The sequence below is a fragment of the Nerophis ophidion genome, linkage group LG01 (assembly GCF_033978795.1).
Source record: "Nerophis ophidion isolate RoL-2023_Sa linkage group LG01, RoL_Noph_v1.0, whole genome shotgun sequence".
Lineage (NCBI taxonomy): Eukaryota > Metazoa > Chordata > Actinopteri > Syngnathiformes > Syngnathidae > Nerophis > Nerophis ophidion.
In genome coordinates this window covers 5,290,450-5,312,340 of record NC_084611.1, presented here as the reverse complement: position 1 = coordinate 5,312,340, position 21,891 = coordinate 5,290,450, and the positions used below count along the sequence as shown (strand labels likewise).

At 40.5% G+C, this 21,891-nt stretch overlaps 1 protein-coding gene across 3 annotated transcripts in view; it reads left to right on the top strand.

Annotated features, from left to right (window-relative positions):
• The window catches only part of LOC133552709 (zinc finger protein OZF-like), a 31,642-nt gene extending 10,596 nt beyond the window's left edge, over positions 1-21,046 (top strand). The window contains exons 1-2 of one of the 3 annotated variants that reach the window (XM_061900316.1): positions 1,657-3,425; positions 18,468-21,046. In XM_061900316.1, the coding sequence (XP_061756300.1) occupies positions 2,173-3,425; positions 18,468-19,347 (2,133 nt within the window). In that variant the 5' untranslated portion in view covers positions 1,657-2,172 and the 3' untranslated portion in view covers positions 19,348-21,046. Of the gene's footprint in view, positions 1-1,656; positions 4,009-7,354; positions 7,658-18,061 lie in introns of those variants that run through there. The other 2 variants (XM_061900153.1, XM_061900234.1) reach the window with 2 other exon arrangements.
• Positions 21,047-21,891: the final 845 nt, after the last annotated feature.

Sequence of the window (21,891 nt, the reverse complement as noted above, 5' to 3'; positions counted from 1 at the left end):
AGAGACCTAATCCTGCAGCCACCAAACCGGATCCCCTCAACGCCCTGACTGAGCCTAGAAATTCTGTCCATAAAAGTTCTGAACAGAATGGGTGACAAAGGACAGCCTTGGTGGAGTCCAACCCTCACTGGAAACGCCACGCCGCCCCATTAATACAAACCCCGTTTCTATATGAGTTGGGAAATTGTGTTAGATGTAAATATAAACGGAATGCAATGATTTGCAAATCCTTTTCAACCCATATTCAGTTGAATATGCTACAAAGATAAGATATTTGATGTTCAAACTCAAACTTTTTTTTTATTTTTTTGCAAATAATAATTAACTTAGAATTTCATGGCTGCAACACGTGCCAAAGTAGTTGGGAAAGGGCATGTTCGCCACTGTGTTACATCACCTTTTCTTTTAACAACACTCAATAAACGTTTGGGAACTGAGGAGACACATTTTTCAAGCTTTTCAGGTGGAATCCTTTCCTATCCTTGTTTTATGCACAGCTTAATTTGTTCAACAGTCCGGGGTCTCCGCTGTCGTATTTTACGCTTCATAATGCGGCACACATTTTCCATGGGAGACAGGTCTGGACTACAGAAAGGCCAGTCTAGTACCCGCACTCTTTTACTATAAAGCCACGCTGTTGTAACAAGTGACTTGGTATTGTCTTGCTGAAATAAGCAGGGGCGTCCATGATAACGTTGCTTGGATGGCAGCATATGTTTCTCCAAAACCTGTATGTACCTTTCAGCATTAATGGTGCCTTCACAGATGTGCAAGTTACCCATGCCTTGGGCACTAATACACCCCCATACCATCACACATGCTGGCTTTTCCATCACACATGCTGGCTTTTCAACTTTGCACCTATAACAATCCAAATGGTTATTTTCCTCTTTCTTCTGGAGGACACGACGTTCGCCGTTTCCAAAAAACAGTTTGAAATGTGGACTCGTCAGACCACGGAACACTTTTCCACTTTGCATCAGTCCATCTTAGCTAAGACCGCGCCCAGCGAAGCCGGCGGCGTTTCTGGGTGTCGTTGATAAATGGCTTTGGCTTTGCATAGTAGAGTTTTAACTTGCACTTACAGATGTAGCGACCAACTGTAGTTACTGACAGTGGTTTTCTGAAGTGTTCCTGAGCCCGTGTGGCGATATCCTTTACACACTGATGTCGCTTTTTGATGGAGTACTGCCCGGGGGAACGAAGGTCTGTTATATGATCGCTTACGTGCAGTGATTTCTCCAGATTCTCCGAACCTTTTGATGGTATTATGGACAGCAGATGGTGAAATTCCTAAATTCCTTGCAATAGCTTGTTTAGAAATGTTGCTCTTAAACTGTTTGACGATTTGCTCACGCATTTGTTCACAAAGTGGTGACCGTTTCCCAATCCTTGTTTCTGAATGACTGAGCATTTAACGGACGCTGCTTTTATACCCAATCATGGCACCCACCTGTTCCCAATTAGCCTGCACACCTGTGGGATGTTCCAAATAAGTGTTTGATGAGCATTCCTCAACTTTATCAGTATTTATTGCCACCTTTCCCAACTTCTTTGTCACGTGTTACTGGCATCAAATTCTAAAGTTAATGATTATTTGCAAAAAACATTTTTTTTTATCAGTTTGAACATCAAATATGTTGTCTTTGTAGCATATTCAACTGAATATGGGTTGAAAAGGATTTGCAAATCATTGTATTCCGTTTATATTTACATCTAACACAATTTCCCAACTCATATGGAAATGGGGTTTGTAAAACAAACCCAGGTGTCAAACAGGGACTAAAAGAGTCCAAAGCTTACAGAACCCGGATCATGACTTTCTACAATCTGTCACTATTTACACTTCACACACCCTCTTTTTTAACCAGTAGAATTGTCCTTTGTTGCCTTTCTTCCTCTCCACGATGTTATTGCTTGTATGCACTTTGTGTGTGCGTTTTGACACACTCAACATCATGCGCCTCGGCTCTCTAGTCACCGCCGCACAGCGGCATTCAGATGAAAGAACGGTGAACGTACTTTTCAAAAGTGTTATAGTACCAATTTCATTGATTAGTACCACAATACTTTATTAGTAGCAGTATACTGTACAACACTACTACACACACATACAGTACATAGAAGAAAGTGTGTTTTTGTTGTTTGTGTCTTGCAGACGTCCAGCAGCTGATGGGTAATCCAGAAGAAGTTTCCCCTCAGTCAGGGGGGAGCTCCACTTTGAAGCAGGAGACTCCACAACCACCCTGCATTAAAAAGGAAGAGGAGGAACTCTGCATCACTCAGGAGGGAGAGTGTCTTCTAGGACGAGAGGAAGCTGATTACACCAAGTTTCCACTGACTATTGTCTCTGTGAAGACTGAAGATGATGAAGAGAAACCACAAGTAGACAACCTCTTAGCTCCACTATCAGATAGTGAGGCTGAAGACGAGGTTGAAGTAACTTTGAGCAGCGATACAGACTGTGAAGGTGATATGAGGACTCACACTGACAACAAACACTCTGAATGCTCTACAAAGAAGAGAGGGGAAACATGTTTGAGCTGCTCAGTTTGTGCTGAAAGTTTTACTACAAAGAGCCAATTTACTGGACACATGAGAACACACACAGGTAAAAAAACATTTAAATGTTCGGTTTGTGGCAAAAGCTTTTCTCTAAGTAGCAATTTGATTGTACACATGAGAACACACACAGGAGAAAGAACATTTAAGTGTTCAGTTTGTGGCAATAACTTTTCTCAAAATAGCCATTTGACGCGACACATGAGAACACACACAGGTGAAAAACCATTTAATTGTTCAGTTTGTGGCAAAAGCTTTTCTCAAAAAAGCCATTTGACTGAACACATGAGAACACACACGGGTGAAAAACCCTTCAAATGTTCAGTTTGTGGCAACAGCTTTTGTCAAAATAGCTATTTGATTCAACACATGAGAACACACACAGGGGAAAAAACATTTAAGTGTTCCGTTTGTGGCAGAAGCTTTTCTCGAAATAGCATTTTGACTGAACACATGAGAACACACACAGGTGAAAAACCGTTTATTTGTTCAGTTTGTGGCAAAAGCTTTCATCATAACAACTCTTTGTATCGACACATGAGAACACACACGGGTGAAAAACCATTTAATTGTTCAGTTTGTGGCAAAAGCTTTTCTCAAAATAGCTCTTTGACCGAACACACGAGAACACACACGGGAGGAAATACATTTAATTGTTCAGTTTGTGGCAAACGCTTTTCTCAAAAGAGCTATTTGATCCAACACATGAGAACACACACCGGAAAAAAAACATTCAATTGTTCAGCTTGTGGCAGAAGCTTCGCTCGAAATAGCATTTTGACTGAACACATGAGAACACACACAGGTGAAAAAACATTTAACTGTTCAGTTTGTGGCAAAAGCTTTCATCATAACAACTCTTTGTGTCGACACATGAGAACACACGCTGGAGAAAAATCATTTAGTTGTTCAGTGTGCTGTAAAAGGTTCACACATAAAGCAGACGCAGTAAAACACATGAGAACACACAAGGGAAAATAAGCAATTAGCTGTTTAGTTTGTGGTATGTTGCTCATATGTGGCGACATCCACCCTACCCAGGACCTCCTCACTGCTTCTTTCACTAATATTTTGGATTATTTGGAGCATAATCTTATCCACTCATGACCCCATGTCTCCTCTCTATCTGAAACCTTCCTGAACAGTAAGATAGATGATGCTTCAAGTGCTTGGTTACTCCTTCTTCAGTCCAGGGACCTGGGGCCTCACTACGCCTTTTTTCAAGGCAAAGTTGAGATGCATCAAAACTGACGTTGACGCATAAGTGATGCTGGGTAACTGTTCCCACAATGGATCACTGTCATGAGCCGTGTTTGGATCGTGTTTTCTGATTGTTTCTAAATCCCTGTACACTCTTTGTTTGTCTAATCTTGAACAGGTTTGTGCTGTAAACAAAAGTGTTGTTGTACTTGTTGCAATGACAATAAAGACCTACCTACCTACCTACTTACCTGTTGGTGTGCACTTTTGAGATTGTTTAGTCACCATGGTTACTTATTTTCACCTGCCTCTGTTGTATGGGACACTCACCGGTTGGTAATAAAGAGACACTATTTAAGCCTACCTTTTTTTTTAATATATATAAATGTTTTTATTGAATTTGACAGGTATTACCATCCATTCATCCATTTCTACCGCTTATTCCCTTTTGGGGTCGCGGGGGGCGCTGGCTCCTATCTCAGCTACAATCGGGCGGAAGTCGGGGTACACCCTGGACAAGTCGCCAACTCATCGCAGGGCCAACACAGATAGACAGACAACATTCACACTCACATTCACACACTAGGGACCATTTAGTGTTGCCAATCAACCTATCCCCAGGTGCATGTCTTTGGAGGTGGGAGGGGCCTATCCCCAGGTGCATGTCTTTGGAGGTGGGAGGGGCCTATCCCCAGGTGCATGTCTTTGGAAGTGGGAGGAAGCCGGAGTACCCGGAGGGAACCCACGCATTCACGGGGAGAACATGCCAACTCCACACTAACCCCTCTCCCACCGTGAAGCCCGACAGGTATTTCAATGTACAATAAAACAGTAAACACAATTTCCCCTTTTTTTTTCCCACCCACTTCCAAGAACAGCAACCCAACACATACCCCATACACACATAACCCCCCCCCCCCCACCCCAACCCCCCAGTCCTACATACTGGTAAGCTAAAGAGGTACAGTCACAAATAGAAAATAATTAGTACATCACTTTCTTCTCAACATAGGCAGATAGTAAACACACACGGAATAAATATAAATAAAGTAAATGAAATGAGAGAGAGAGAAAAAAGCTGGTTTATGAAAGGAGAACTTTTCATTTTATTGTAGTCAGCTGGAGGCGTGTCTTAATGAAATTAAACAATGGATGTCCGCTAACTTTTTGCAACTCAACGCCAAAAAAACGGAGATGCTGATTATCGGTCCTGCTAGACACCGACCTCTATTTAATAATACAACTCTAACATTTGACAACCAAAAAATTAAACAAGGCGACACGGTAAAGAATCTGGGTATTATCTTCCACCCAACTCTCTCCTTTGAGGCACACATTAAAAGCGTTACTAAAACGGCCTTCTTTCATCTCCGTAATATCGCTAAAATTCGCTCCATTCTGTCCACTAAAGACGCTGAGATCATTATCCATGCGTTTGTTACGTCTCGCCTCGACTACTGTAACGTATTATTTTCGGGTCTCCCCATGTCTAGCATTAAAAGATTACAGTTGGTACAAAATGCGGCTGCTAGACTTTTGACAAGAACAAGAAAGTTTGATCACATTACGCCTGTACTGTATATACCTTTATATACATATATACATACATATATACCTATACTGTATATACCTTTATATACATATATACATACATATATACCTATACTGTATATACCTTTATATACATATATACATACATATATACCTATACTGGCTCACCTGCACTGGCTTCCTGTGCACTTAAGATGTGACTTTAAGGTTTTACTACTTACGTATAAAATACTACACGGTCTAGCTCCATCTTATCTTGCCGATTGTATTGTACCATATGTCCCGGCAAGAAATCTGCGTTCAAAGGACTCCGGCTTATTAGTGATTCCCAAAGCCCAAAAAAAGTCTGCGGGCTATAGAGCGTTTTCCATTCGGGCTCCAGTACTCTGGAATACCCTCCCGGTAACAGTTCGAGATGCTACCTCAGTAGAAGCATTTAAGTCTCACCTTAAAACTCATTTGTATACTCTAGCCTTTAAATAGATTCCCTTTTTAGACCAGTTGATCTGCCATTTCTTTTCTTTTTCTTCTATGTCCCACTCTCCCGTGTGGAGGGGGTCCGGTCCGATCCGGTGGCCATATACTGCTCGCCTGTGTATCGGCTGGGGACATCTCTGCGCTGCTGGTCCGCCTACGCTTGGGATGGTTTCCTGCTGGCTCCGCTGTGAACGGGACTCTCGCTGCTGTGTCTTGGATCCTCTTTGGACTGGACTCTCGCGACTGTATTGTATCCATTGTGGATTGAACTTTCACAGTATCATGTTAGATCCGCTCGACATCCATTGCTTTCCTCCTCTCCAAGGTTCTCATAGTCATTATTGTCACCGACGTCCCACTGGGTGTGAGTTTTCCTTGCCCTTATGTGGGCCTACCGAGGATGTCGTAGTGGTTTGTGCAGCCCTTTGAGACACTAGTGATTTAGGGCTATATAAGTAAACATTGATTGATTGATTGATACTGCAAGCATTAAATAAAAAATAAAAAATATATATATTTTTTTAACATTTTAGTGACTGAGACCCTCTATACTCTCCAGGAGCTCTAAGGATTAAAAAAAAAAAATCCATTTATTTTGTAATTGTTTGAAAATGAAAAATATCAAAATGGCCCCTGCATTCTTACATTTTTCCATGTGCGGCCCTCTGTGGAAAAGGTTCGGACACCCCTGTTCTAAGGGTGTTTAACTAAAACAACTAAGTGGGTTGAAAAATATTTCTGTGTTTCTTGTAGTATTTAAAACGTATGATTTTTTTTCTTCGTTGTATGCCCTTTTTCTGGTTTGAACAACAGCCATTGAAAATGTCTGCACGTGCTTGTATATATATATATATATATATATATATATATATATATATATATATATATATATATATATATATATATATATATATATATTTATTTATTTATTTAATTTTTTTTACTTTCAAACAGTAGTTGAAGATGATGTTAAACACTTTTGCCAACCATTGTTTTAAAACAAGATTACATTGCTTTTATTTAGAAAAAAAAAACTGCTGTCTGTGCAGGTGTTTGTATATATTTATTTTCTTTATTTTCAAAGAGTAGTAGTTGATTATTTGTTGTTAGATGCTGTTACCAACCATTGCTTTAAAACAGTTACTCAAGTAGATGTAACGGAGTAAATGTAGCGCGTTACTACCCACCTCTGCAAGTCATCCTTCAATGAGGATATTACTGATAAAAGTCAAGAGGAGAAAAACGTCAAAAGTGTGAAATGCTATAATGTTGAAAATGTATACTGGGGTAGTGTGACTTTCACACTTTCACAAGACTTACTTTGTCAAACAACTTGCCGTTTGCTTGAACCCACTAAAAGACAGAATACAACATTGTCCATTTTTGTTGAATTTCTATCTCCAAAGTAATTTGATATCAAAAATGTTTTGGCGATAAGGAGCACTTCAATTATGAGCCAGAAATGTAAGAAAAGATGAAAAAGGCCGCTAGTTATTTAAAATATATTTTATTTTTTAAAGTGCAGTTGTCGACCGGAAGTTTCACACTTCCGGCGCATGCGCAAACACATCGGTAAAGCGGAAAGTCCAAGATGGCGGACTAAGCGGCGTGGCTTTCTGGAGAAGTTTCACATTTACGGTCTTATAGATTCAAAAATAGCATCAAATACCTCAACTATTCACATTTTCTTAAGCCAACCACACGGACTTTGAGTGTGGAGCGACGGCGTGTTAGCTGAAGTGAAGATTGAAGACGGGATAGAAGATGGACGACTACTGCTATGCTAAGATGGCGACGTCATGTCAAAGAGAAAGTGAAAGAGAATCTGCGCCACCAACGGAGAACAATCTGAAAAGCCAAGATGAAGGTGAGTGTGTTGCGTTCCCTCATGTGAAAGCTATTTGAATTCCAAGCCCTAAATATAAAAAATTAGCCGCCTTTTTTTGAACAATGTAAACAGCGAACCTCGATCCAAAATGGCGGAAATGACTGTTAGAAGTTACCGCAGTAGTAAACAGTAGGCAAGCAACGATACTTGCTATAATCCTGCGTGAATCCGCCTTTATTGACCGTGATCCTGTGTTTTAATATTTTTCAATCAGACTTTTTGTTTGTGTTTGCAAAGTTTATCATCCTCTGATACAACATTGACTAAAAAATTCTGCAGATCCTTTTTTAAATTTTTTTTTTAATTTTTGAGTTTGTGGATAAAACCATTTTGTCCCTGAAATACTCATTAAACTTTTAAAATATTGCTTAGTAATTGTAAACTTGAAATAGAAATGTTATAGTATTCAGTACACCACTGATACTTTGTCTCCTGCAGAATGTTTGTGATGACAAGCAAAACAAAGGGAAAAATGTTGTTCTCTTTACCTCCACAAAATGTACAGAAAAGAAGCAAAACTGTGGTCCTAAAACCAGGTACGGACCTAAGCGTGGGTTACCTGTACCGTTACACCTCTAGTAAACACAATTATAGATGTGAAGAAAATGACAGTTGTCAGCTGTGAGCATATATCAAACATGACGGAAATGTCTGTTACAAGATACTGTGCTAGTAAATAGTAGGGATACAACTGTACTCGTTATTAGACATTATTATTATTATTATGTACAGCTCCAGACTTGAGAAACTGATCAGGCGGGCCGGTTCTACAATTGGAATGAAACTGGGCTAACTGGTGAGGGTGGCAGAGAAGAGGACTGTTGACAAACTAGTGAGCATCCTGGATGATGCCAGTCACCCTCTGCATAGTGTTATCAGTAGCCAGAGGAGCCTGTTCAGTTCTAGACTGCTTCATCCTAATAGACTCAAAAACTACTTTGTCCCACACGCCATTAGACTGTACAACTCCTCTCTGGGGCGGGGGTGGGGGGTACTAGGATGACAGGGGATGCAAAACGATAACAGTGCAGTGCGTTTTCTCGACATGGTCACTACTGCCTACTTTCTCTTGTTATATTCTTATTTTACTGTTGTGTTTTTATTACCATTGTTGCTTTTTATTTTTTATTCTTATTGTAATATTTCTCAATTTTGTTCCCATTTAAACCCCCATTATTTACTTTTTAAAAATTGATCTCAACTCTGTACACTGCTGCTGGAATTTGAATTTTCCTGAAAGAACTCTCCTGAAGGAATCAATAAAGTACTATCCATCTATCCATCTATCTATCTATCTATCTATCTATCTATCTATCTATCTATCTATCTATCTATCTATCTATCTATCTATCTATCTATCTATCTATCTATCTATTATCCTGCATGGGACAATCCGCCTTAGTTCAAATAAAAAGTGATATTGTACGGGAGCCTATAAAGGACTGTATATTTTACCTTAGGGGGGATGACTCCAATTATTAAATATTTATTTAAAGGGGAACATTATCACAATTTCAAAAGGGTTAAAAACAATAAATATTAGTTCCCAGTGGCTTGTTGTATTTTTTTAATGTTTTTTTCAAAATTTTACCGGTCTCGGAATATCCCTAAATAAAGCTTTAAAGTGCCTTACTTTCGCTATCTTCGAAACCACTAGCCATTTCCCTGTGACGTCACACAGTGCTGCCAATGTAAACAAACAATGGGAATACCACAGCAAGATATAGCGACATTAGCTCGGATTCGAACTTGGATTTCAGCAGTTTAAGCGATTCAACGCATGTATTGAAACGGATGGTTGGAGTATGAAAGTATTGAAGAAGAAACTGAAGCTATTGACGCTATTCATAGCCATAGCATGGCCGAATAGCTGCGTTAGCATCGCCGGTAAAATGTGCGGACCAAACGATCAGGACTTTCGCATCTTTTGACACTGGAACAACTTAAATCCGTCAATTGGTAAGTGGTTTTTTTTGCAGTAAATGTGGGTGGAAGGAAACGTAATATAGTTGCAAATGCATCTACAGGTTATCCATACATCTCTGTGCCATGTCTGCTTTAGCACCGCCGGTAAATAACATGTTAGCATCGATTAGCGTAGCATGTTAGCATCGATTAGCTAGCAGTCACGCCGCGACCAAATATATCTGATTAGCACATAAGTCAACATCAACAAAGCTCACCTTTGTGATTTAGTTGACTTTATCGTTGCAAATCCATCTGCAGGTTATCCATACATCTCTGTGCCATGTCTGCCTTAGCATCGCCGGTCAAATGTGGAGACACTCTGGTACATTCAATGGGGGTCTTGCGGCAGATTTCTTGCCAGTGGTGCAACTTGAATCCCTCCCTGTTAGTGTTGTTACACCCTCCGACAACACACCGACGAGGCATGATGTCTCCAAGGTTCCAAAAAATAGCCCAAAAAACGGAAAATAACAGAGCTGAGACCCAGTGTTTGTAATGTGAAAATGAAAATGGCGGGTGTGTTACCTCGGCGACGTCACATTCTGACGTCATCGCCTCCAGCGCGATAAACAGAAAGGCGTTTAATTCGCCCAAATTCACCCGTTTAGAGTTCGGAAATCGGTTAAAAAAATATATGGTCTTTTTTCTGCACCATCAAGGTATATATTGACGCTTACATAGGTCTGCTGATAATGTTCCCCTTTAAGAATCAAATCTAAAAGAGAGTGAGAGGAGACGGCTTATACAGTTTAACAATTTACTATATAATAACAAAATAGACATACAATAACCAGACTTAATTACAATTTTCAATACATTTTCAATACATGCGTAATCTGTTGAATCGCTTAAATCGCTGAAATCCGAGTCTGAATCCGAGCTAATGTCGCTATATCTTGCTGTGCTATTCGCCGTTGTTTGTTTACATTGGCAGCACTGTGTGATGTCACAGGGAAATGGATAGTCGCGTCGCAAATCGCGAAAATCAAGCACTTTATAGCTTTTTTTAGGGATATTCGGGGAGCGGTAACATTTTGAAAAAAACTTCCAAAAATACAACAAGCCACTGGGAACTGATTTTTATTGTTTTTAACGCTTTTGAAATTGTGATAATGTTCCCCTTTCAGTCACGGTGCAGCACACAAACACAAGTGCTAGCTGCGGTTAGCTTATTAGCCGTTAGCATGCACTTCACGTATGCTGGCAAGGTGAAGCGCCCAAACGTCCTAAACCTAAATGAGTGTAAATGATAAACGGTCACTTATCACTCTGATGTAATAATAATCTTACTGTGGTTCTTTCTCCGATATGCAATCGTGGTAAACTGTGTCCATCCGTGTACTACCGACGCTGCGCTGCACTGCTAGTGCTGGAACTCTTTTAAACAGTTTTTTCTACCAGCTGGCAGAAACAGAAATGCCCGTAACCGTGGTAACCAAAACCATAGCTACAGTAAACAACTTAAATATAGACCATTCGGCTTTCCCATCAAAAGTAGTAAATATAAATAAATAATAATAATAATAATAATCCCATAACAGAAAATATCTCCTAAACAGAGAACTTAAAGAAACAATTATATTAAGATGCAAACCTTCAGAACAGATATCAATCGAGATTGGACGGTATATACTTTGTATTTTTTGTTTAGCACTTAGCAATAGTGCTAATTGCTTGATCTGTTTATCACTCAGCTTCTAAAACTTGTAGCTCATCCTCCTTACTTTCAGGCTCAAAAATATAAGGTTCTGGATCATAATTTGGCACTCATGAAGTCTGCCTTTATTATTAATAGTTGGTGGTGTTGTTGAAGGAAATAGTGAGCGTTGTGATGCGTCTGTGAAAATAATGCGCCACCGTTTTTTCCTAAAATAATGAAAAGACGTAAATATTACATGTTATTATGAATGTGCCTGTTATTACACTACATATATACTTACAGTGTGTATATAAAAAGTTGCTGGAAGCCTTTGGATATTTTATAGAGTTTTTTTTATAGGCGAAATAGAGTGCGTCCCCATTACCTGCATTGTTAGCTGACTTTTGCTAGCGTTTATTTAGGAGTTAGAATCAGTGATGGGCAGTAGTGCACAACAAGTAGCGACGCTATGTAGCTTAACTACAGTTCCCAGTAGCGTGGCGTTAGCCTCGCTCCTTTTTGAACCCGTAGTGATTCCTGTAGCTTGGCTATTTTTCGCCCCATGTAGTGACGTAGCGTCCATCAAACGCTACAAAGAGAGAAAAAAGACTGCTAATCAAGAGCTGGGAAAAAAATGCTATAATCATTTTAATTTGTTTGTTTTTTTACTTGTTATTTATTTGTTACTAATGTATATCTGGTTGATCGTTTAGATTATATTTAAAATTTAGTTTTGGTGGTACTGTTTTTACATTTTCAAAATAATAAATAATGGTGTTATTTATTGTGATTCCAAAATCCCTCAAAATAATTGTCGTTATTATGTTTTGCCATAATTGTCCAGCCCTAAACGAGGTATTGGAAAGGACTTCATGATAAACTATGTATCACAGTACTTGAGGCACGATACGATAGTCTATTGTGATACTGTGACATTGGAGTTTTACTGCCATTTTACAAAGTCACTGAAAAATGTAAAAACAAAACAGCTTAAAATAAATGTTGTACACTAGATGCAAGTCATAATTTATTGCACAAATTGTGTGGAAAACAAATTAATTCCAATGATCATTGCAGTTTTACAGAAAGTGGATCAAATTTCTTGCATTTGATATCAAAAAAATGTCCTCTACTTCTTATCTACAGACTTCTTTGAAGTATATATTGTTGTGCTTGTAGCGTGAAAGCAAGACAACTTTGCGTATCGTTGACACACAAAAACGTGTGCGTCCTTTATTCTCACAGAACAAACGAGAAAATGGCGGGAACAACAAACCCCCACCTTTGGGAGAATCTGCTGACGGCCACTTAAAGGGACCGCGCCGAATGACCTGCTCTTAATCGCATACATGTATGCACAACGGAACAACATTGTCATGTGCACAATCGAACAGTACGGGGAATAATAACAATAAAGTCAAGCAACAGGTGTGGTGAATTATGTCCGTAACTCAACCGCTACACACGTCCCCCCAGAATTCGCCATCACAAAGAAAAATAAACGGTCAATGGACAGGGCACAAACAGGCCGACCAGACCTGGCACTAACGCCGGGGAGTCAGGGGAAACCGGAAGGGTATCTGCACAGTCCAAGGTACCGAGGGATTGCTTAGAACAGGGGTGCCCATTACGTCAATCGCGAGCTACCAGTCGACCGCGGGGGGTGTGTCAGTCGATCTCCAGCCAGGCTTTAAAAAAAATAGACCTAAAAATTAGTGATCATCAATCTTCACCAAGACGTCAGTTAAATGACATTCACGGTACCGGAGGGTCTCGTGAGATGACGCTGGCTGCTGCAAGATCATTATTATGAAAATATGACCGAGAGGAAGGCGAGAAACACTTTTTATTTCAACAGACTCTCGCGCCGTCCCTTCCGTCAAAACTCTAAAGGCCGACTGCACGTTTCCTATCTTCACAATAAAAGCCCTGCTTCATGCTGCCTGCGCTAACTAAATACAGAGTCTCGGAAAACTGGCGTGCACAAGCAATCCCTCAGAAAGCTGGCGTGCACATTACTTGTGCACGCCAGCTTTCCGAGACTCTTATTTTGTTAGCGCAGGCAGCATGAAGCAGGGCTTTTATTGTGAAGATAGGAAATGTGCAGTCGGCCTTTAGAGTTTTGACGGAAGGGACGGCGCAAAAGTCTGTTGAAATAAAAAGTGTTTCTCGCCTTCCTCTCTGTCATTTTTTCATAATAATGAACTGGCAGCAGCCAGCGTCATCTCACAAGACCCTCGGGTGCCGTGAATGTCAATCAAGCAAGCTACGGAATTTGCCGCCAATGTTTTTCTTGTAAAGTGTATGGAAGCTGGATGAATTAGATGCCAAAAACCAACCACTTTCATGTGGTATTGTACAGAAAGGACAACTTTTTTTCTCCTCCATTTGAAAATGTGGGCGTTATCATCATTACTGTCTGATTCCAATCAATGCAAGTCATCAGAATCAGGTAATACACCAACTTATATTCTTGTCTTTGTGAAAGAAAGACATCTATATGTGTTACACATGCTTGTATTATCATTAAACACATTTAACTTGTTTACAAAAATGTCTCTTTCATAAATAAATAAATAAATATAAATGATATATATAAATGAGGTAGATCCCCTCGAGTTGGTCAATTGAAAATTAGCTCGCCTGCAGAAAAAGTGTGGGCACCCCTGGCTTAGAAGGATGCAAGGATGGGGCCTAGGTAAAGCGGGCGGACGACCCCGGCGCGGGGGTACAGCTGTGGTAACCGGCTGACTAAGATCCAAGTGGGCCGCTTTCAGCCGGTCCACCGTGATCTTTTCAGACCGACCCCCGATATCTAAGAGAAAATGTTTGTCCCAGCTCTCTAGGATGCGAAATGGCCCATCGTAAGGGCGGCGGACAAAAACAAAAGCTGCTCTCCTTAAAGGGGAACATTATCAGCAAACCTATGTAAGCGTCAATATATACCTTGATGGTGCAGAAAAAAAGACAATGTATTTTTTTAACCGATTTCCGAACTCTAAATGGGTGAATTTTGGCAAATTAAACGCCTTTCTGTTTATTGCTCTGGTGGCGGTGACGTCAGAACGGGACGTCACCGAGGTAACACACCCACCATTTTCATTTTCACATTACAAACAGTTCTGTTATTTTCGACTATTTTTTGGAACCTTGGAGACATCATGCCTCGTCGGTGTGTTGTCGGAGGGTGTAACAACACTAACAGGGAGGGATTCAAGTTGCACCACTGGCAAGAAATCTGCCGCCAGACCCCCATTGAATGTGCCAGAGTGTCTCCACATTTGACCGGCGATGCTAAGGCAGACATGGCACAGAGATGTATGGATAACCTGCAGATGCATTTGCAACGATAGTCAACGAAATCACAAAGGTGAGTTTTGTTGATGTTGTTGACTTATGTGCTAATCAGACATATTTGGTCGCAGTATGACTGCCAGCTAATCGATGCTAACATGCGACGCTAATCGATGCTTACATGCTATTTACGCTAGCTGTATGTTCATTTGAAACTAGATACCCACATTTAATACGAAACAAACACTTACCAATCAACGGATTTAAGTTGCTCCAGTGTCACAAGATGCGAAAGTCCTGATCGTTTGGTCCGCAGATTTTACCGGCAATGCTAATAAGGCAGCCATGCTATGGGCCACTTCATTAGGTACACCCACGCTATGGCCGAATAGCGTCAATAGCTATTTGCTCAATAGCTTCAGTTTCTTCTTCAATTTCGTTTTCGCTATCTGCCTCCATACTCCGACCATCTGTTTCAATACATGCGTAATCTGTTGAATCGCTTAAACCGCTGAAATCCGAGTCTGAATCCGAGCTAATGTCACTATATCTTTCTGTGGTAACCGCCATGTTGTTTGTATTGGCAGCACTGTGTGACGTCACAGGGAAATGGATAGTGGTTTCGAAGATAGCGAAAATAAGGCACTTTAAAGCTTTATTTAGGGATATTCCGAGACCGGTAAAATTTTTAAAAAAACTTCAAAAAATACAACAAGCCACTGGGAACTGATTTTTATTGTTTTTAACCCTTTTGAAATTGTGATAATGCTCCCCTTTAAACACTCAAAATGGCGGGAACAACAAATCCCCACCTTTGGGAGAATCTGCTGACGGCCACTTAAAGGGGCGGCGGCGAATGACCTGCTCTTAACTGCATACATTTATGCACATGTGCACAATCACACAGGACAGGGAATAATAACAATAAAGTCAAGCAACATGTGTGGTGAATTATGTCCGTAACTCTTTTACAAACCCCATTTCCATATGAGTTGGGAAATTGTGTTAGATGTAAATATAAACGGAATACAATGATTTGTAAATGATTTGTGTGGCGCAGTGGTAGAGTGGCCGTGCGCAACCCGAAGGTCCCTGGTTCAATCCCTATCTATTACCAACCTCATCACGTCTGTCGTGTCCTGAGCAAGACACTTCACCCTTGCTCCTGATGGGTGTTGGTTAGCGCCTTGCATGGCAGCTCCCTCCATCAGTGTGTGAATGTGTGTGTGAATGTGGAAGTAGTGTCAAAGCGCTTTGAGTACCTTGAAGGTAGAAAAGCGCTATACAAGTACAACCCATTTATCATTTTTAACCCATATTCAATTGAATGCACTACAAAGACAAGATATTTGATGTTCAAACTCATAAACTTTGTTTTTTTTTTGCAAATAATAATTAGAATTTCAAGGCTGCAACACGTGCCAAAGTAGTTGGGAAAGGGCATGTTCACCACTGTGTTACATCACCTTTTCTTTTAACAACACTCAATAACTGTTTGCGAACTGAGGAAACTAATTGTTGAAGCTTTGAAAGTGGAATTCTTTCCCATTCTTGTTTTATGTAGAGCTTCAGTCCTTCAACAGTCCGGGGTCTCCGCTGTCGTATTTTACGCTTCATAATGCGCCACACATTTTTTATGGGAGACAGGTCTGGACTGCGGACGGGCCAGGAAAGTACCTGCATTCTTTTTTTATTAAACCACACTGTTGTAACGCGTGCTGAATGTGGCTTGGCATTGTCTCGCTAAAATAAGCAGGGGCGTCCATGATAAAGACAGCGCTTGGATGGCAGCATATGTTGTTCTAAAAGCTGTATGTACCTTTCAGCATTAATGGTGCCTTCACAGATGTGTAAGTTACCCATGCCTTGGGCACTAATGCACCCCCATACCATCACAGATGCTGGCTTTTCAACTTTGCATTGATAACAGTCTGGACGGTTTGCTTCCCCTCTGATGTCGAATATTTCCAAAAACAATTTAAATGTGGACTCGTCAGACCACAGAACACTTTTCCACTTTGCATCAGTCCATCTTAGATGGCCCATTTATCAACAACATCTCCAGATGTTGTTGATAAATGGCTTTCGCTTTGCATAGTAGAGCTTTAACTTGCACTTACAGATGCACTTACGGACTTAAAAGACTTATTTTACTGCTATATTTGTATTCCCATTGTTTCTTTTTATTCATATTCTTATTGTAATATGTTTTTATTCTGTTTCCATTTAAACCCCCATTATTTACTTTTTACTTTTTAAATTGATCTCAACTCTGTACACTGCTGCTGGAATTTTAATTTTCCTGAAGGAATCAATAAAGTACTATCTATCTATCTATCCATCTATCCATCTAGCCATCTATCCATCTATCCATCTATCCTTCTATCTGTCTGTCTGTCTGTCTAATCTGTCTGTCTAATCTGTCTGTCTAATCTGTCTGTCTAATCTGTCTGTCTGTCTGTCTGAGCCCATGTGGTGATATCCTTTCGAGGTTTATGTCGGTTTTTGATACAGTGCCGTCTATAGTATCGAAGGTCACGGTCATTCAATGTTGGTTTCCGGCCATGCCGCTTACGTGGAGTGATTTCTCCAGATTCTCTGAACATTTTGATGATATTATGGAGCGTAGATGTTGAAATCCCTAAATTTCTTGCAATTGCACTTTGAGAAACGTTGTTCTTAAACTGTTTGACTATTTGCTCACGCAGTTGTGGACAAAGTGGTGACCGTTTCCCAATCCTTGTTTCTGAATGACTGAGCATTACACGGAAGCTGTTTTTTTACCCAACCATGGCACCCACCTGTTCCCAATTAGCCTGCACACCTGTGGGATGTTCCAAATAAGTGTTTGATGAGCATTCCTCAACTTTATCAGTATTTATTGACACCTTTCCCAACTTCTTTGTCACCTGTTGCTGGCATCAAATTCCAAAGTTAATGATTATTGGCAAAAAAAAATGTTTATGAGTTTGAACATCAAATATGTTGTCTTTGTAGCATATTCAACTGAATATGGGTTGAAAATAATTTGCAAATCATTGTATTCCGTTTATATTTACATCTAACACAATTTTACAACTCATATGGAAACAGAGTTTGTACATGTGGGTTAACTCCTGAGAGTAGTATGTGTGTTTGTGACAATGTCAACCTGTTGTCTGAGTGACGTCAGTGAGTGAGCGGGCGAGTAAAGAGAGAGCAGCAGGACAGGTGTAACAACTACATTATACCTGTCACTATTTAAACTCCTTGTGCAGATCTGAATGCTTATTATTTGAATGTTGACCTAAGTCTGAAGCAAAAGTGCTAATACTAATCACCGCATTTGGCGAGGTGTGTTTTAAAGCAGTTGAACGGTATTAGTACTTTTCAAAGGTGGTGTAGTACCGATTTAAATTGATTAGTACCACGATATACTTTATTAGTAGCAGTATACTGTACAACACTACTACACACACATTTTTGTTGTTTGTGTCTTGCAGACGTCCAGCAGCTGATGGGTAATCCAGAAGAAGTTTCCCCTCAGTCAGGGGGGAGCTCCACTTTGAAGCAGGAGACTCCACAACCACCCTGCATTAAAAAGGAAGAGGAGGAACTCTGCATCACTCAGGAGGGAGAGTGTCTTCTAGGACGAGAGGAAGCTGATTACACCAAGTTTCCACTGACTATTGTCTCTGTGAATATTGAAGAAGAGGAAGAGAAACCACAAGTAGACAACCTCTTAGCTCCACTGTCAGATAGTGAGGCTGAAGACGAGGTTGAAGTAACTTTGAGCAGCGATACAGACTGTGAAGGTGATATGAGGACTCACACTGACAACAAACACTCTAAATGCTCTTCAAAGAAGAGAGGTGAAAAATGTTCTACCTGCTCAGTTTGTGCTGAAAGTTTTACTAAAAAGAGCAATTTGACTCGACACATGAGAACACACACAGGAGAAAAACAATTTAATTGTTCAGTTTGTGGTGAAAGCTTTTCCCGAAATAGCAATTTGACTCGGCACATGAGAACACACACAGGTGAAAAACCATTTAATTGTTCAGTGTGTGGCAAAAGCTTTTCTCAAAATAACAATTTGACTGAACACATGAGATCACACACTGGAGAAAAAACATGTCATTGTTCAGTTTGTGGCGAAAGCTTTTCTCGAAATAGCAATTTGATTAAACACATGAGAACACACACAGGTGAAAAACCATTCAAATGTTCAGTTTGTGGCAACAGCTTTTCTCAAACTAGCTCTTTGACTCAACACATGAGAACACACACAGGAGAAAAGCCATTTAAGTGTTCGGTTTGTTGCAAAAGCTTTTCCCAAAGCAACCATTTGACTAAACACATGAGAACACACACAGGAGAAAAGCCATGTAATTGTTCAATTTGTGGCGAAAGCTTTTCTCTGAATAGCAATTTGACTCGACACATGAGAACGCACACAGGTGAAAAACCATTTGATTGTTCAGTTTGTGGCACCAGCTTTTCTCAAAGTAGCAATTTGACTCAACACATGAGAACACACAAGGGCGAAAAAACATGTTCAGTTTGTGGCAAAAGTTTTTCTAAAAGTAGCAATTTGACTCGACACATGAAAACGCACACAGGCGAAAAAACATGTTCAGTTTGTGGCAAAAGTTTTTCCAAAAATAGCAATTTGACTAAACACATGAGAACACACACATTCAAATGTCCAGTTCAGGGATGGGAACTTTCCGCGGATCCGCGGAATTCCGCCGATGTTGGGCCCGCCAGGGTCTATTATATAATATAATGCCAATGTGTGAAGGCACCTGATTGGCTAGCTCTACTATCAGCAGACAACATCAACCAATGACATTGCCCGTTATAGTACAAAAAACATTTAGTTGTTCAGTTTGTGGCAAAAACTTTTCTGTTAAGAGCTCTTTTACTGACCACATGAGAACACACGCAGGTGAAACACCATATAAGTGTTCACTTTGTGGCAGAAGTTTTCTAAAAATAGCCAATTGACTTGACACATGAGAACACACACAGGAGATAAAACAGTAAGTTTTGCAGTGTGCTGTAAAAGGTTCACACATAATACAGACACAGTAAATTACACAAGGGAAAATAAGCAATTAGCTGTTTAGTTTGTGGTATGTTGCTCATATGTGGCGACATCCACCCTACCCAGGACCTCCTCACTGCTTCTTTCACTAATATCTGAGGTATTCATACATACTTGGATTATTTGGAGCATAATCTTATCCACTCATGACCCCATGTCTTCTCTGTATCTGAAACCTTCCTGAACAGTAAGATAGATGATGCTTCAAGTGCTTGGTTACTCCTTCTTCAGTCCAGGGACCTCGTTTGTCAAGTTTGTGCACGCTCAAAAACCTGCACTACACCCTTTTTCACTGCAAAGTTGAGATGTATCAAAACTGACGTTGACGCAACTGTTTGCAAAACCAAGTGTCAACTTTTACTCCTCAGACTGATTGATGTGCAAATCAGAGACATATGAACAATTAACCCCCAACACCCACAACCCACCCCCACATCCCCATAAGAGGTTTAATTAGGCCCGCGGGATGAGTTTGCGAAGTGTAAAATTCATATGCATTTTTTTTAGTGAAAGACACTGCTGTTCTAATTGTGTCCACTGGATGTCGCAATAGCAATTCTGTTAGGCAAGCAAATAGCATAGCAAGTATACCAAGCAAGAGGTACCCGGTAAAGCGGGGCTGTGACTCCTCCCCCTCCACCCAACGTAAAAGAGGAGTAAAATAATCAATCAGTGGCAGAGGGGTTAGTGCGTCTGCCTCACAATACGAAGTTCCTGCAGTCCTGGGTTCAAATCCAGGCTCGGGATCTTTCTGTGTGGAGTTTGCATGTTCTCCCCGTGAATGCGTGGGTTCCCTCCGGGTACTCCGGCTTCCTCCCACCTCCAAAGACATGCACCTGGGGATAGGTTGATTGGCAACACTAAATGGTCCCTAGTGTGTGAATGTGAGTGTGAATGTTGTCTGTCTATCTGTGTTGGCCCTGCGATGAGGGGGCGACTTGTCCAGGGTGTACCCCGCCTTCCGCCCGATTGTAGCTGAGATAGGCGCCAGCGCCCCCCGCTACCCCAAAAGGGAGTAAGCGGTAGAAAATGGATGGATGGATAACCCCACTTCAAATGCAGCATGAGACACTGCACACTGATATAGTTCTGTGAAAATGATTGTCTTCTGTGCAAATGTAAAGAAAGTGAACAGTGTGTGATTTACTGCAATACTGTCAGTCTTTCAACTTTTTATTTGTGCTTTGTTCAAATTTTTCATCTAAGTTCATTGCGTTCTTTAAGGTGTTTTTGAAAACGCCCCATTTTTTTTTTTTTTTCCTCAGAAGTTTAAACTAACTTGGAAGTGTTTTGTCATGATGATTATTTGTGATCTGTACATTTTCAGAACGTGCTTGTTTTATTTTTGGCCAAAGTAAAATAAAGAAAATCAGCGGAAGTTGTCGTGTTTTTACCCGTCCCGCCCACGTGGAAATAGATTTTCCTCCATGCGGCCCCTGAGCTGAAATGAGTTTGACAGCCCTGCTGTAATCTGACTCATGTGAGCAGGTTACTGTATAAACACATTTTGTTATAAGTTATAAAAATGTGTTCATCAATGTCAGGCTGACAATCGCTCTTCCGCTTCCTCCAAAAACGAGAACAAAGCAGCTCCTACTGACTTGTGATTGGTCAGACCGTGCCGATCTTAATCACATGGCTAATTTCAATATAATAAATTGCGATGTAACACCATTAAATATCTTATATGCTCAGACAGTAATGTGTTTATATACGTTTAGATTGTGTTATGATGTTTGTAATGGGGAAAGACCTTATTGTGTCTTGTTTTCATGTTTGCATTTAAGATAGTTGACATTTGTTAACTGGTGATTAGTGATGTTAAGTGCCTAAGATGGTAGTTATTGATTAGCAGTGTGATGAGGGCTTTCTGCTGGTGAGTGATTAGCACTACAGTTAGAGCCACCTATCGCCAGGCAGAAATGAGCAGTTTCACCAACATTTTGATGTGAAACCATATTACTAACTGTCTGCTGTTTTACAGGATTCATGGAAGTTTATTGATGATACACATGAGATGGCACACAATTTAGTAGCAGGTGAACTATAGGATTGGTCCTGGTGGAGATCTACACTCATACTTGCCAACCTTGAGACCTCTGAATTTTAGAGACGGTGGGAGGGCGGGGTTTGGTGGTAGCGTGGTGTATATTGTAGATTGCAGCATCCCGGAAGAGTTAGTGCTGCAAGGGGTTCTAGGTATTTGTTATGTTGTGTAACGGT